Below are 15,098 nucleotides of genomic sequence, written 5' to 3'. Positions count from 1 at the left end.
ATAGAAGGCCACCAAATTATTAATTAAGTTATTAATCTTTGAGTTCCCACAAATTTGAGACCCTGGTAGAGGACCAAGCAGTTGGCATGTGCTGCAGAGACCAGAGAACTTGTGCATGTGATCATCCTTTTGCAAAAAGGCAGCTGGCTGAAACTTATCACTGAAACCTGTCTCAGGAGACGCTAAGAAACAAGAGTGTGCTGAAGCTCATCTGATTCAGGAAGCTCAGGACACTGCGGTCTAACAGCGCCGACTCGAACCCAGGGACGTGGAGAATACACACATGAAAGTTAAAGGAACTCCATTGTAAGCAGCGCATGTCTGATGCTAACGATATTTATACACACGGAATTTTATGGTGGTACAGGCTCTGTCACCAGGTGCTTTGTGAATTCAGTGTGGACGCTTTTCTAAAGCGAACGACCCAGTTTCAACAACAGACCCTGCTTCCAGTTCAATAAAGTCTTACAGCTGCAGTAGCCAGCGGTCAGCTTTTTCATTAGTGCTCTATTCTGGCTTGAAAATGTCTAAAAGGAGTATTTATGTACTTACTGTCTGCATAATGAATACTAAAGAGAGCTGTGCTTCACCTTGCTAGAAAACTCTCTAGTTCTGACCTGCTAATCCTGAGAACGTTCACTAGAAGTAGACATTTCTGAGTAATGATCCTTGAGCACATTTGTTTTCTCTTCCAGCGAGTACCTTGATTAGTATAGACCAAATTATAAAAAAAAAAAAACAAAACAAAACAAGAAAAAGTTGTTCTTGTTTCTGCTGAGAAACATGAACAAGTGATTTACAAATAATTTACCGAATATGCAACAGTCCCTGGACACCTACTGACTTTAACAGAAACCTTACATTAAAAAAAAAAAACAAAACCTACTGACTTTTTCTTATGCCTCCATTTCTCCATTTTCCAAAATTAATAATAAGTTTGGCTATCGGACCGGGAAAGGGAATGATTTTCAGAAAATGCTGAGAATTTATTATTTGAAAGTAGGTCTCTTAAATGCAGTAATTCTGAAAATTCAGACCTTGGTATTTTCAATATGCAGATTTACGAGTTTATGCAAAAAGAACTATAAAAGTTGTGCTCCTTTTCCTGGATTTAAATGACCAAAGCAGTGTTGTATATCTTCCTGAAACCAAAATAAACACAATAATCTTCACACAGACCTCTGTGAATGACCTGACTTGGCAGCTCTGTCTTGGATTTTTATAAGGCATCCACTCTCTGAGAGGCACAGAGAATTATTTGGAATTAAAAGATTTATTTTTATTTCCACTAAGCAGAAAAAGCTTTCTCAGGATAGGAAACCCTTTCCTGACAGGTTCTAATAATGTAATTTTTAACTGCATAATATGGATCTGAAAAATCATCATGAATATAGCCCTGTCAAAGAACTTCTTTGGAGATTATTTAACCCTGACAAAAACCTTACACTTCTGTTTTCAGTAATAAACAGATTAATCCAGACAGTAGTGATAAAGACCTGAACTAGCCCAGCTTCCAAGATTTGAAGGGTTTCATGCAGAAAATCTTTTACCATTTCCATTTTCTGCCGTTAAAACTGTAAAAGGCAGGGAAAATTCAGATTAAAAAGATTCTGCCTTTCTGGTACACTTCTCCTTGCCACCCTCAGATAGAAAGCTGCTGAATTTGCTTTAAGAAATAAGTGAGCAAGCCCAGGTGTTGAGCGCTGCTCCTCAGGAGACCAGTTCCCGTCCTTGGGAAGGGCAAAGCACCACCGCGGCGAGCAGCAACGGCAGAGGAGTGACATGTTCCTCACTGCTGCACTAGCAGCAATTTGAAAGAGGAACAGCATCGTTTTGCACCTTGCTCTCCACCCTTCGGGATGTGCAGACATTCAAAAAGCCAAATAATAAAAAACTGTGAAGTTTTTTATGGGCCGTAAAGCACGTGCCTCCTCTCCCACGGCTACAAAGGACAACGGAGTTCTCAGGGCGCGTGCCATGGGGAGATGCCAAGCTCCTCCTGGAGGAGAGGTAAGGCCAAGTGGCAGAGGAGACTTCAAGGGAAGACTCAGAGGAACCCTGATTTTATTGCTATGTTAAATCAGCTAAACACTTCTTTCTTCTTAAAATATTTATGGACTAATAGATTTGGACAATGAACAAACGTTTTATTGTAAATCTAGTTGGAAGAGTTTAAAGAGCTACTGCCCAAAGCTGCAATGATTAACTGGGCCTGTGGGAACTCCTCATCCACCTCTGGTAACTTAGATGACTTCAGCAGTGCTACAAATTAACCTGTTTAATCTGGACTGAAACAGAACTGGAGCATTTGGAAAACCAATTCCCAGCAGTCACCAAGCAATATGCGTGCATTTCTCTGTGTCTTGCGCAGGAACACGTCTCCCTCTGTTCTTTTGAAAGCATTTTATTGGTAGCATACACAAACGCTCTTCTTGCAATTTGAAGTGATCTTGACAAATTGATGAAATGCGAAAAACAAACAAGAAAAATGAAAGTTCTACCCTATTAAGAGAGATGTCAAACACAGAGGAAACAACACTGGCTAGGAAGCAAAATGGCACACAGGATCTCAGGGTGAGGAAAAGGGCTAGCATGTCACAAAATTAAATCAGTTGCTAGTGTAATGCAAAGTTGTTTTTTTTTAAAGCAGGTTTCATTTTCAGATCTGTGAACAGGAATGCCATAAATAAGATACAGGAGGCGATTACTCAGGTCATTTGGTAGAGGGAAAGCTTCGGCTGGAGACCTGTCTCCAGTTTTGGGGACCATCCTTTAAACAGACAAAGACGTTCTGAAGTGTGTCCCAGGGAGACAGTAAAGAAGCTGACATGATCCAGGGGGACAGTAAAGAAGCTGACATGATCCAGGGGGAGAAACTGAAAGAACGGGTTGGTTTCTAGGGAAGAAAAAGGTTGGTTTGCTTTGCTTGATTTTGTTATTAAAAAAAAAAAAGAGAGAGAGTGGGGGGGACACCTGATGTACATTACTACTGTAAAGGGAATCATGATAAATTATTCTTCATGACAACTGAAGAGCAGTAAGAAAGAAATTGCCTAAGTCACATCAATGACTTAGGATTTTAGAAAAGCCCTTTCTAACTGTTCAACTCCTTTGGAGGTTTTTAAAGACAATTGTTGTCAAGGAGCTAGGTATAATTAATGCTACATGGGTGCAATGGCTTGCAGTTGAGCTCTTGAATCCCTTCCAGCCCTACTTTTGTATTCTTCTGACAGCCAACGCCCTGGCTTGCAAGTGCACCATTAAAATTAAAAGTCAAAAGATTATTATCTCTAGGAAATCAAATAAGAAAGATCCTCATTTTGAGGCAAACAGGAGCACAAAAATGAGTGATTTGAAGAGAGTCTCCCTAAGGAGTCTGGTAAATTAGTCACAAAAATCAACGTGGCTTTGCTGTCTAATCAAAGTACTTGTCTGTATCAGTTAAAGAGCATTTCCATCCCAAACAGAAGATCTTACAGGCTAAGAACCATGCATGTGTCCCTCTTCACCAGCTACACCAAATAAATTCAGAATAACTCCCTCTGTTCTCAAGGCGTTGTGCTGGATTATCCCACTTGGAACGAGCAATGCCTGCGAACCTGTCTTTTCACAGCGAGGCAGCCCATTCTCTGCCAACAGCAGTGAGATGCACTACGCATGGACCGAAACTGTGCGTCGTAACAGCTTTCTTTTAAATTACCATTCCCAGAACAAACCTGGCATGTCGGATAGAAGCAATTGCATTATTGAATTCACTGTCAATGCTTCTACAGTTGTAAAACTCTTCATAGGCTGGCCTGGAAGAGCCTTGATACTCAATGCGGCTGATGCGACATATTCCCACAATCAGAATGATCAGCATCAGGACAAAGGCGACGCAGAGAGCCCCAATGATGATGTAGAGGGAGTGACGAGGCATATTGGTTAGACTCTCTGCCATATGTCCGGACTTCCACTGCAGATCTGCCAATAAGAAACAAAAGGTTATCATTAATTAGTATTTTATGTCCTTCCTGCTGAATGGAATTATTTTGTGCTATTCACTTTCAACATTTCTGCAGAGACCTCTGAAGCTAGGGGGATATGTAATTTGACCCTTCCCAGGCTCTGGTATGGATGTCACCATCCCTAACGGGCAACAGCTTTCCATAGCACTACCTTGATCCCTCACCCATCTTTTTTTGTAGATCTTGACGTTCATATAGGAACACTTATCTGGTTTGATCCCCAAGTCATAGAAAGTCACCTTGTTATTCTGGCGTTACGTTATAAGACACTGTATGCTCTCTAAAGGGGAGCGGGTTTTACGTAAAAGCTTCTAGCAATCTACCAATTCTCTGTGCAGTTTGTGCTAATAATTAGTGAACCCTTCTACTGAAATGTGTGATTTAATATGCATTAAACATACTTAGTTTTAAATTTGAAATACAAGCTTTTGTTACGCCTATTTCCATCAGACTGCAGACTAAAACCCAGCATTTCAAGGCATCTCCTGAGGTGCTGCAGTACTGAGCCCACCAGTCTTCTCTCAAGCATCACTTCCCTGAGAGATCTCGGAGCAGACCTTAACGTAAAGGCACTCTGGAAGAGGCCTCTTGCATTGATGTATTCCAGACCTTCTTTATAAACATCCTTCATGCCCAGACTGTTGTTTATCAATGCCAAACAGATTGTCTCTCAATTGCCTCTGTCCTCAGATCGGATTTTCTGCAGTATGGGTCAGAGTATTTCTAATTAACCTGTACTTCCCCCGGGGTTCATTTTTGGCAGTCTTTTATGCCTATGGTCTCATAAATTATTTCAGATCGGGAACGGATTTGAATCATTCTGACCACAGAAATCTGACACCCTGCAGAAGTTATTTCTAGCAGGTAGCTGTTCCTTTTTCAAATGGACTTCTGCTTTGTACTGGTTCAGAGACTCCCGTTACTCAGTCACAGTCTGGGAACAGGGCTATCAAGCGTATGCTTTGGGAATTTATGAGATTCGTAGAAGCCACTTCTCGAGGATGTTGATGATGGCAGGTAACTGACTTGAGCACTTGGGCTGAAATCACAAGTGGATGGATGTAATCTCCATCTGTGGTAGAAATACAGGGGAATATATAAATATAGGGAAAACAAATCTATTTTAGAGGAAGGTAGGAAGAAATCCTGAAACTGTAACACATGGGATTCACCTGGGCAGAGTTTGAAGAAATGGCTGCTCTTTGTTTACAGCAGTCAGGGTTGTCCTAGAGCATCTCTGAGCTTGGCCTGGCTTAGACTTTTTGTCCACAAATGGGGAGCTGAGTTTACAGGACTGATTCTTTGTGTTGTCTTCGTCAGAGATCAGTAGAGTTTTCATACGCCTGAATCATTTGGTGATTTAATGTTTCTAAAGTGCAGGTACTGCAGTTTGCCCAGCTGAGACGTGAGGGAGAGCATACAGCTGTGCCCTGCACGGTTTGGGATGGGTTCCTACGTCTGTTCTGCAGCACATCTGTCACACGCTTTGGTTGCTGTCAGGCTGGCAGACTAGGGCAAACTCAGATCTAGTGTGCGCAGATACATGGCCAGACAGTTCTGATTTAGACTGCGTGTCTTCCATCTCTGGATGATAAGAAAGAGAGAAATTTCCTCCTTTCTTCCTCACCAGATAAAAATATGAAGATTAACAGCTTATACTGCAAAGATTAGAAAGAACATGTGACAGCTCGAAATCACAGTGTTCTCAGTTGTCACAGCAATGTTCATAAAACTGATGAAGAATTACATTTCAATGCACACCACGCAGTCAGTACTGCTGATTCTTTGTAATGTTAGTTTTCATGGTTTGGCTTACCTTGGTAACTCCATTAATAATTGCAAAAGTGACAAAGGTAATGATATTAACAAATAACCAGCAGGCATTAGAGAATTCATATGAGACATTTTGTAAGCATTTTTACAGTGAATGCTCCATTAACTTTTTAGGCAAATACATTTAATTTTGAAAGGAAAAATAGCCTCTTTATAATTAAGACCAATTTAATCCTATTTAATTGGAATTGCTAACTCTGGTAAGGACCATAAGATGATATAATAAATACCAGAGTTCATCCAGGCAACATACATCTTGTCTAGTTTGTTGTATATACAGCACTTTAAAACTGAAGAGTACAGTTTGGCAAGACGACAGCCCTGAAATCCTGCTAGGGTAGTCACGTCAAGCAAACAAAGCAGCTGGTGAAAAAATGGGGAACTATTAATAGTAAATAGAGAGTTGTTCTACAGAAAAGACTAAGTACCACCAGCCTCCTTCGTGGCTAGTAACAGAAAATCACAAAAGATAACATGTGATCCCTTTAGTCAAGTGACTGACAGCTCGTCTGCGTCCTGAGAAGTCTGGCTTCATCGTGCCTCTGTTAGCATTCAGAGGGACAATCCCATACAAAGGAAGCCAGTATGCAGTGTTTGAATTGAATTTCCCATTTTTAACTCTTAACTGATTTCCCGTTATTAAGTATTGTGCACCAATTGCTGAAACAATATGATAAATATGAGAAGGAGGTATGGAAAGACGAACAGAAGCAGATTTACCAATAGATTCAATCTTTAGAGCTGAACAGAAATCCACTGCGCCAGTGACAACTCCAATGAGATCAGAAGTGCTGCCCCTGTGTATAAAAGAGCTGGATATGGCCTTTCCAGCTGGATATGGCCTTTCCAGACATGGCTAGGACTGGGTTCACATCAGTGGGTCAACTCGGAGCACAGGGAAAGAGAGTGCGCACAAAGACCTTCCCATGGATACACAGCTCTGCAGGAAAAATCTGCAGATAAAATGCTTTCAGATCCTTCCTGCAGAGCAATTTCTTCAAAACGCAATTCCTCTCCATTTGCGTAATCTTTTATATACCTGTTAAACTCCAAGTGCTGTAGGAAGGCGTCCCCAGCTTTGTGCATAAGCCACCGCGTTGGTTGGAGAGGCTGCACGTCCACGCTTACACCTGACTGCTGTGAAGTGTCACGGTGTACCACAACAACACAGCGTTTTATTTGATGCTGTGGCAAGGTGACTTGAAGAGAAGGGAACATCAGACGTTTGCTGATAGCAAGCTTATTGAAGAAACTGTTGGTAACCCTCACATTTTAAGCTTACTTGTTCTTCTAAATATATCTTTATGTGACTATGCAAGGATTTTTTCCCTGTTTTCATTCTTTCAAGATCAATCCAAACTAGAATTTTCTAAATTGCATTTTTCTATCCCCTATATTATTATTATTACATATATACAAGCTCTACTAGCTATCCTGTTTTTTTTTTTTAATTAAAAACACAGTAATTTCAGCTTCTTCAATGGCAAGCAATTGCCATGAACAATACTATATGATTTATTCTCCAAATATTGAGATGGAAAGAAAATGTCTAATATTTCTGGTTGCAAATCAGCTTTGCAGTGTTATCAATGCCAGTTCCCTGCCTCCTGTCACAGCAGTCACAAGATAAAAGAACAAATCAGTCAGTAAAAGGCTCAAAACAGCAACACACAAAGCGCTGTTGCTTCTTCCCATCATTTTAACTTACACAGTTTGCAAATGTGGAATAAGAGCAGAAAATCCAAGTTCCTGAGCAGCAGACAAGGCAGCTGCAGTTCAAGTATAAACAGATGCTACGTGTAGAGAAATACGCACTAAGCAGAGACAATCCCTTCGCTCAAGAGAATTCAAGCAGAATTTTATCCTCTCTCTCTCGTAGACTTACAAACAGGGTCAGAAAGGAGTTAATACTGACCAGCCACAGATGCAAAGGGGAACCTACCTGTCACTACCCTTAGGGCGTGCCTCCCTCAGAGCGGGACGCAGGAATAATTGAGTAGCTGGACAGCAGAGAAGGCTCCTTCCACCCTCTGTTCCGCTTCCCTCATTTTCCCATGTGTCCATATGCCCCTCGCTACGTATCTGTGGTGCAAACCGCCAAACTGCTCGTGGCTGGAGCATGACAGCCAAAAGAGGACGCCAGGACAGGTGTCACTGGTTTCATACATCTGCGGGACTCAGAAAGCATGCATCCCCTCTGTTTCCCATTGGAATCTATTCATTCCGTAATGAAACAGAAATGTAATTGCTACTATATCAAGGCACTCCAGGAGGTACGTTTCCAGGATGATTACTGCTTTCTCCAAGAACTCAGCTCATCTGCCTGTCAGCCCACTGCTTACTAGCTCAGGCAGGCAGAATTACACTGCCCGGCTGATCTGGCCTGGACGTGCGTGTTTCAGGAACCCCTAACAACAGCCTTGGCAGTAAAAGCTCATCTGACACCTTTTAGCATGAGCAGTATGGTACACAGACATCATGGGGCCAAACATTGTGGTCCCAGCACCGCGACAGTTCTGCACCGCAAGGGAAGCACATGCGCCGTTCACAGAGACAAGAAAAAAGCCGCGCTGTCACCATCTGCGGACTAGGTAGCAATGCTCTTCTGCAGTCTTTCAACAGAAAGCACTGAAACAGAATTCACAACCAACAGTCACAGGGAGAGAAGGTCATAAACCTGGCAAGATTACATTTTTGTCCAGGTCCAGGTGTGAACGCAGTTGTCTTCTGAGTTGAAGTAAGGACTAACATCAAGAGTAGAAATCAACCTAAAAAGCAGTCAATATGTTTAAATCTAAGTAAAAGAGAGTAAAAAAGAGAAGCCTCATGTGCTCTTTGTGCAAATAAGATGTAGAAAACAATTTTTATTCTAGCATTTGTGTAGGTATTTTCTCCTGAATGTTCAGCGGGAGCTTTCTGAGTCCCTTTTGTTTATTTTTTAATCTATCACCTGTCTGCAACATTAGCTGTGCTAAGTGGTGTAAATCCTGTCACACAGACTTGTGTATCTGTAAATAACTTGGAGGGATCTCTGACCCACAGTACCTGAGCACTCAAGCAGTTAAACACGCAGCCTCACTCCCTAGAAAAGACAAATCTGTCGCCCAAGAACAAGACACCAGGGAAATGCAAAGCAAAGAACTACTGAAGCCTGATTTCTGTTTTAACTCCTTCACAGTTGGACTTCATGCTTTCTTCCTCCGATGGACTCTCCGCTGGCCCGTAAGAGTGCGGTTACACTGAGGCTTTTCTCTGTACTGAGAAGCGAGATCACGCTGAAGCTGTCCCTTCACTGGACCCACCAGTGGCACCTCTCCAAGGCTTAATGAATGCTTAGGAAATATTTTGGTTTGGAGACCTTTACCTTTCTGACAAATTTGGTGGAAATCAGCCTATGGTTGGAAAATTCCTGAAAAAGTTGGTAAATGCATGCACACACAAGTCACAGCACAATTACACAGGACTTATTTCCTTACGTAAGGAAGTTCAAAATTGTTTTGCTGAAAGTCTGCTAGGACCATGTTTATAGCACTACGGAAATACTCTTTACTTAAGGTAAGTAGGAAAGTAAGCTCTGAAGCATAAGTGCAATTAAAAGGCAAACTGCTTAGTGTCCAGCTGTGAGACAGCATCGCTGACAGTCTGGTCCAACACACTTCAAAATAGGGATCCCAGAAACAGAATTTTCCAACTTTCATAGTCACTTTTGAAATGTTATGGCCTAAAAGAAAATGCATTTAACAGAATTTTGATAATTTACAGATAATTCAGACTATTTGTGCAGATAGGTATTTAGAGACAAATACAAATGTTTTTATTACAATGTATAATTTTTAGAAATGCTTAGAAAACTGCAATACTTACGTATTTCACAGTTTGCACCGACCCATCCGTGCGGACAATGGCAGGTGTAACCACCAGGCTGATCTGTGCAAGTTCCAGCGTGGTGACATGGGTTGCTGTCACAGTCATTGACATCAATTTCACATTCTTCACCTTGTATCAGGAAAAACAAAACAAAACCAAACCTCTGTATAGCGGGTGCATCTCGTACCACGTACATCATCAGTCATTTAATTTTTCTCTAGCTCAATTGCATCTTTATTCTCGGAACATCAAAAGTATTTTATAGCTGTTTCAAGAAAGAAGTCTCACGTAGGCTCCAGGAAGGCAATACCCTCATTCAGCAGTGTCCGATCAGAACATTGGCTTACCCGGAAGTCTTCAAAACGGTATTTTGGAAATGCAATCTAGTCTCAAGCAGTAAGGTCATAGGTGTGTGAAACAGCTATTAGCTTAATGAGTTCTCTTCAGTAACAGGCTTTTTATGTTGCAAAATTTTTAAAGTTCAGAGCAGTTGCAAGTAATATAAAGAACTTTTCATTCTCAACAGACTGATTACAGTCCAGCAAAGTCCGAATTGATTTGTTTCCTTGAAGAGATGCTGTCTTACTTGGTATTTGTCCTCTTTTAGACGCAGTGAGCACTGACAACTACACGTGCTGTGTCACGTGCAAATTACTTGCCTGTATATCCAGGTGCACAAATACACGTAGCGTTTAGGCCTTCACTGTCACAGGTGCCGCCATTCTGACAGTTGATGTTAACACAGGGATCTTTGTATAATTCACAGTGCCTTCCTGAAAAAGTAAAATTAGGAATTGCCATTAACATGATCTATACTGGCAGCACAAAACCAGTACCTGCGATAACTTCATCTGGATGAGAGCAATCATGTGCAGCCTCTGTCCTGCTGGGCTAATGTGATAAGGCTAAAGCCATATATATATATTTTTAATATATTTTACGTAAACTTTTTACACACATGCCTCTCCTCCACCCTTCCCACCCAATGAGTCTTTGGGACAAGAGAGGTGGGGCAATTTCTGCTAACAAGAACTGCTGGAGTTTCTATGAAAAAGCAGCAGTGTAATAAAGCATAACCTGACCAGCTGTCTAATCTTATTCAATAAAATCTAAACAATAATTGTCTTCAGTAAGAATTCTACGTAATAACTTCTTTAATAATATCCATAAGCATTCTGGTGCTTCTCATTGACTTCTGCAGGAAGCTGATGAGTGTAACTAAGGCAATAAAAAAGAGAAATGAATTTATTCAAATGTATGGCTGAAAGTAAATAATTGGGTTGCTCAGCTTCATGTCACTGCCTTCGATTTCTCATTCTCAGGGGTAGGCTGTGTGAGATCAGCAGCTTTGCCTCGCAGAAGACCGTGCAAGCCATATCTGGCACACACAATGTAAAGCACAGCCGAATCGGGGAATGGGGACAGAAGCTCTGCTGCCACAGCCTCATGCATAATTTTCTCTGGATCTGCTTTTCAGATAAAACTGGGAAAAGCCATACATGAATGCTCAATCAGTGCGTGGATGGCACTGAAACCTGAGAAAAATAAATGTACGTACGTGAATAACGAATGACTGGTGGGACTTGGTTTATAATGCATGTGCTGCAGTGAAATGAGCTTGAATTTAAAATATCTGCTTAAATTTATCCGTTAATTTAAGTTTTAAGTCTAAATCTTAGTCTAATTAGCAGTCTTATTAGCAGTCTTATTAGTCTTCTTAGCAGTCTTTGCCTGGGCATGAATCCAAAGTGACCACTTAGCTAAAATCCTAAATTATCCTCAAGTTTTCCCATTTTTAATGCTTTTTACATGAATTTCAACAAACTGGAGAGCAGGACAGGACTTGGAATACTTCCACGTGATCACACTTAGAAATTACAAGCACATTTTTCACTTTTTGAGGGGGTTCAAGTTTCTCAATCCTTACTGTCCTGCAAACCGTGAAGATACATGATCAGTAGAAGCGAAAGCTCGTATGGTTTGTTTTGCATAAAAACTGCAGTCCAGCAGGAGGATGTTTCTACAGGAGGTGGTGAATGAGGGTGAAGGAGTTATGTTGCCTGTGGAGATTACAGAATTTGCAGCGATGGAGGCCTTGCGGAGGTTAGACAGATACACATGAAAAGTGCCTTACTCCTTCCCAGCCTCCTTCCTGAACACCAGGTGTGTCACACTCAAACTGGGCAATTTGCGAATTTGAATTTGGAGACTTTCAGACCAGAACTGTACAGAGGTAAAATCAGTGAGGAAATAAAACACAGTGCTCTCAGCTGCAGGTACCCGTCAGCCGAGACCAGAACATGGATTCGTAACATTACGTTTACGTGCTCTTTATACTGTCCTGAAAAGCTGAGGGTCATTTCCTCAGTAGGCCTCTAAATCGAGGAATGCTGTGCCTGTTGTCAGGGAGCAGTGCGATCACCCGCATGGAATACATGGTTAGCCTCCAGCGGCTGTTCAGTGAGCGCTGCTCGTCAACACAGATAAGGATTGGTATGCTGCATGAGAAAATGCTGGGGTAAAGTTCCTTAAAACAGAGCCACTCTATGTAAAATACGTATATTTTTAATAGTAATAGTATAATTACATTCAAAATGCATGATTTGAAACAGAGTACACAAAAAAGCATCATTTTAGCCTTCTATGGAGGGACGTGTCACAGACAGCCGATAGGTGCTGTTCTGTGTAAAGCTGCAATCCACTGCAAGGTAAGAGGTTTTGTACGGCACAACACATACTCTTCTGCTCTGATTTATAAATTATGTCAGGAAACACCGAAGGCTGATTCAGTTGGAACAGATCGAGGAACAGCTGCAGGTAGCATGGGAAGGCAGTCATGGACTGACCACTGTCTCTGGGCTTTATGGTCTTCTAAATGAACAGACATAAAACTTCCGTTTTCACTCTTGTGTGCTAATCTGTTTCAAATACAAAGCTTTTTTTACTATGTTTTTAACTCACTTCCCTGGAGAAAATAAATTAAAAAAAATATTTTGGAAAGCACTCCATGTAATGGCTCCTAGCAATAACTGATGAAAACATTCATTTAACAGTTACGTTTTCTTTTAAAAACTCATCACTTTCTAACCTATCTTAAAAAGAGCAGAAAAAAAAAAGTACATGTAAGAAGAACAGAGAGGAGGCTTTTGTCCCCAGACAAGGGCATGCAATTCTCACAGACCAACTAAATCTGAACTACTCATCTGAATAAAGATTAGGGGATCAGGTCCACATTGAGGTTTGTTTCCCTTCATTTCAGATGCGGGATTTATTTCTGCTCAATGGAGAATATCATATGTCTCTGTCTGTAACAGAACCTACCACAAAAAAACACATCAAACAACCCAAAAAACAAGAGGCAGAGCCCATCCTACCTTCATACTCCGCAAGGCAGGTGCACTCGTAGCTGTTGACAAGGTCTCTGCAGGTGGCTCCATTCTGGCAGGGCACAGAAAGGCACTCGTTGTATTCCTCCTCACAGTAAAGGCCGTGGTAACCTAAATCGCACAAAGAGAAGATAAAACGAGCTATGACACCCTTCCCAGGAAAAAATAACTATTCCCAAGGCAGCTCTAGACTGTGGGCAGGCACTTGCTAATTGGAATATACGATGCAGGTTTGAGATGAGAAATCCAACAGATGAGCAAAAGAACTCATATCAGGATTAGTTCTTTAACATGAGGTAAGTATGAAAACACATGACACAAACTATAAATCTGATGTCCAAACACTGGGTAGTTCTTTGCTCCCTGTAAAGGGCCCGGAGATCAGTGTTCATAATTGAGGTGAGTAAGCATATAATTAAAGATTTAAAGGTAAAGTTTCAGGTGCAATTGAAAAATCACACACATAATACAAAGTAGGTATGGTTACACAGGCTTGTGAATTCCGCAGAGTCCTCTTAGCAGACATTTGAAAGGTAAGTATATTCAACTTGGAAATAACTTACACCTTTTTCCCCTCATTCTGGAAATGGGAACATTCAAAAGTACTAGATTGTTTTCCGAGGTAACGTATACAAATTAGTTTTTCTGTACAAGCTATCAGATGATGTAGTTTATCCACAATGACACCCACAATGAAAGCCAATACACAAAAAGAATTAGTAGTAAATGCCTGCTTGTGTGTGTTCTGCAAATGGTGTTGATGTGCAAGTGTAACAACTGTCATTTATCGTTCCTCAGATCTGTACACTGGCCAAAAAAGCATAAAAACCAAACTGCCTACCAAGTAAGGAGACTTTGACAGACCTTGGGCTAATTGGAATGTTTTAAAACGCCTCTCTTGTTTAATTTTTGAGGCAGAAATAACACAGATGCAAATCCAGCTGACGCTATACCTGCCAGTAGAAACTGTGCATAAAAGAAGGATGGCATTCAGGTCGCACATGTAAGAAAAATCTCCAGCGCTTTGCTTCTGTAATAAGAAATTATATCCTCTGTCAAATACCTCAAAAAAAGAGAACACCCTAGAGCTGAAAACAAAAAAATAAGTGGCAAGTTCTAAAGGTTTTAAAACAGCATGTTTCAGATATACCATATAACCAATATGGAAGCGAGTTCTAAAATGTCATTTAATTAACGTACCATTAATACACCTAAAAAAAAAGAATGCATAGGAAAAATATTCAGGGACATGTCTGAAAGTGAAACATGTCTGCTCTACGAAGAAGTCAGCAGTCTAGGAGCTGGCACATCGATGCCGAGATCCTGCAAGCTAGAAAGCCTCAGGGTCAAGAGGCAGAGATCACTTCTTTCCTGCTGATGTATGGTAATACCTTGAAGGAGTTCAGTATCTTTGTTATTAACCCTTGACAATGTACTAAACCGCACACAGATTTTATTAATCTATTTTACAAGTGATGTAACAGAGACCATCCCAGTTTCTGCAGGCGAAACTGTAAACAGAATCCAGCTTTTGAATACCCCAGCGACATAACTCAGCCGCTCCGTCTAACTGCTCTTTGACAGAGATACCCAAAACGTGGGAGGCCACGCTCTGTGGGCATCACTTCGGGGTTTTTTAGGAATTGCAACATAGCCATTCTCATGTTTAATTGCTCTTGCCTGCCTTACACGCAATAATTAAGATACCGCTGGCAAAGTGTGTGTTATTCTGCCTCCTAAATGCTGATCTACACAGAAGTGGACTTCCGTTTATCTACTTTAACTCATTGGGAAAACCACCAAAGATAATTGGTTCAAATCCTGCTGCTATGACTTAAAAAACTGGGGAAAAAATGGTATGTTCATAACAATGAAAAGGCATAAAAGAAGGAAACAAACGATTCCAGCTATTCCTATCTTGCTACCACTTAGGTGCAGTTCTTTAATGATCTTTTGAAATAAGTTATCCAAGTTTTTTAATTTTTGACAGATTAATGACAAGCTC

At 41.0% G+C, this 15,098-nt stretch overlaps 1 protein-coding gene across 1 annotated transcript in view; it reads right to left on the bottom strand.

The window, feature by feature from the left end:
- DNER (delta/notch like EGF repeat containing) overlaps positions 1–15,098 on the bottom strand; it is a 126,724-nt gene that overhangs the window by 5,345 nt on the left and 106,281 nt on the right. Inside the window, exons 9-12 of the mRNA XM_086754214.1 lie at positions 13,082–13,204; positions 10,367–10,480; positions 9,705–9,836; positions 3,717–3,963 (exon numbers count right to left, since the gene is read on the bottom strand). Of these exons, the coding sequence (XP_086610340.1) occupies positions 3,717–3,963; positions 9,705–9,836; positions 10,367–10,480; positions 13,082–13,204 (616 nt within the window). The remainder of the gene's footprint in view (positions 1–3,716; positions 3,964–9,704; positions 9,837–10,366; positions 10,481–13,081; positions 13,205–15,098) is intronic.

Source organism: Chlamydotis macqueenii, chromosome 9 (assembly GCF_036417535.1).
Source record: "Chlamydotis macqueenii isolate bChlMac1 chromosome 9, bChlMac1.mat, whole genome shotgun sequence".
NCBI lineage: Eukaryota > Metazoa > Chordata > Aves > Otidiformes > Otididae > Chlamydotis > Chlamydotis macqueenii.
Note: the sequence above shows the minus strand (reverse complement) of the source record. Positions and strands in the feature narration are given on the sequence as shown.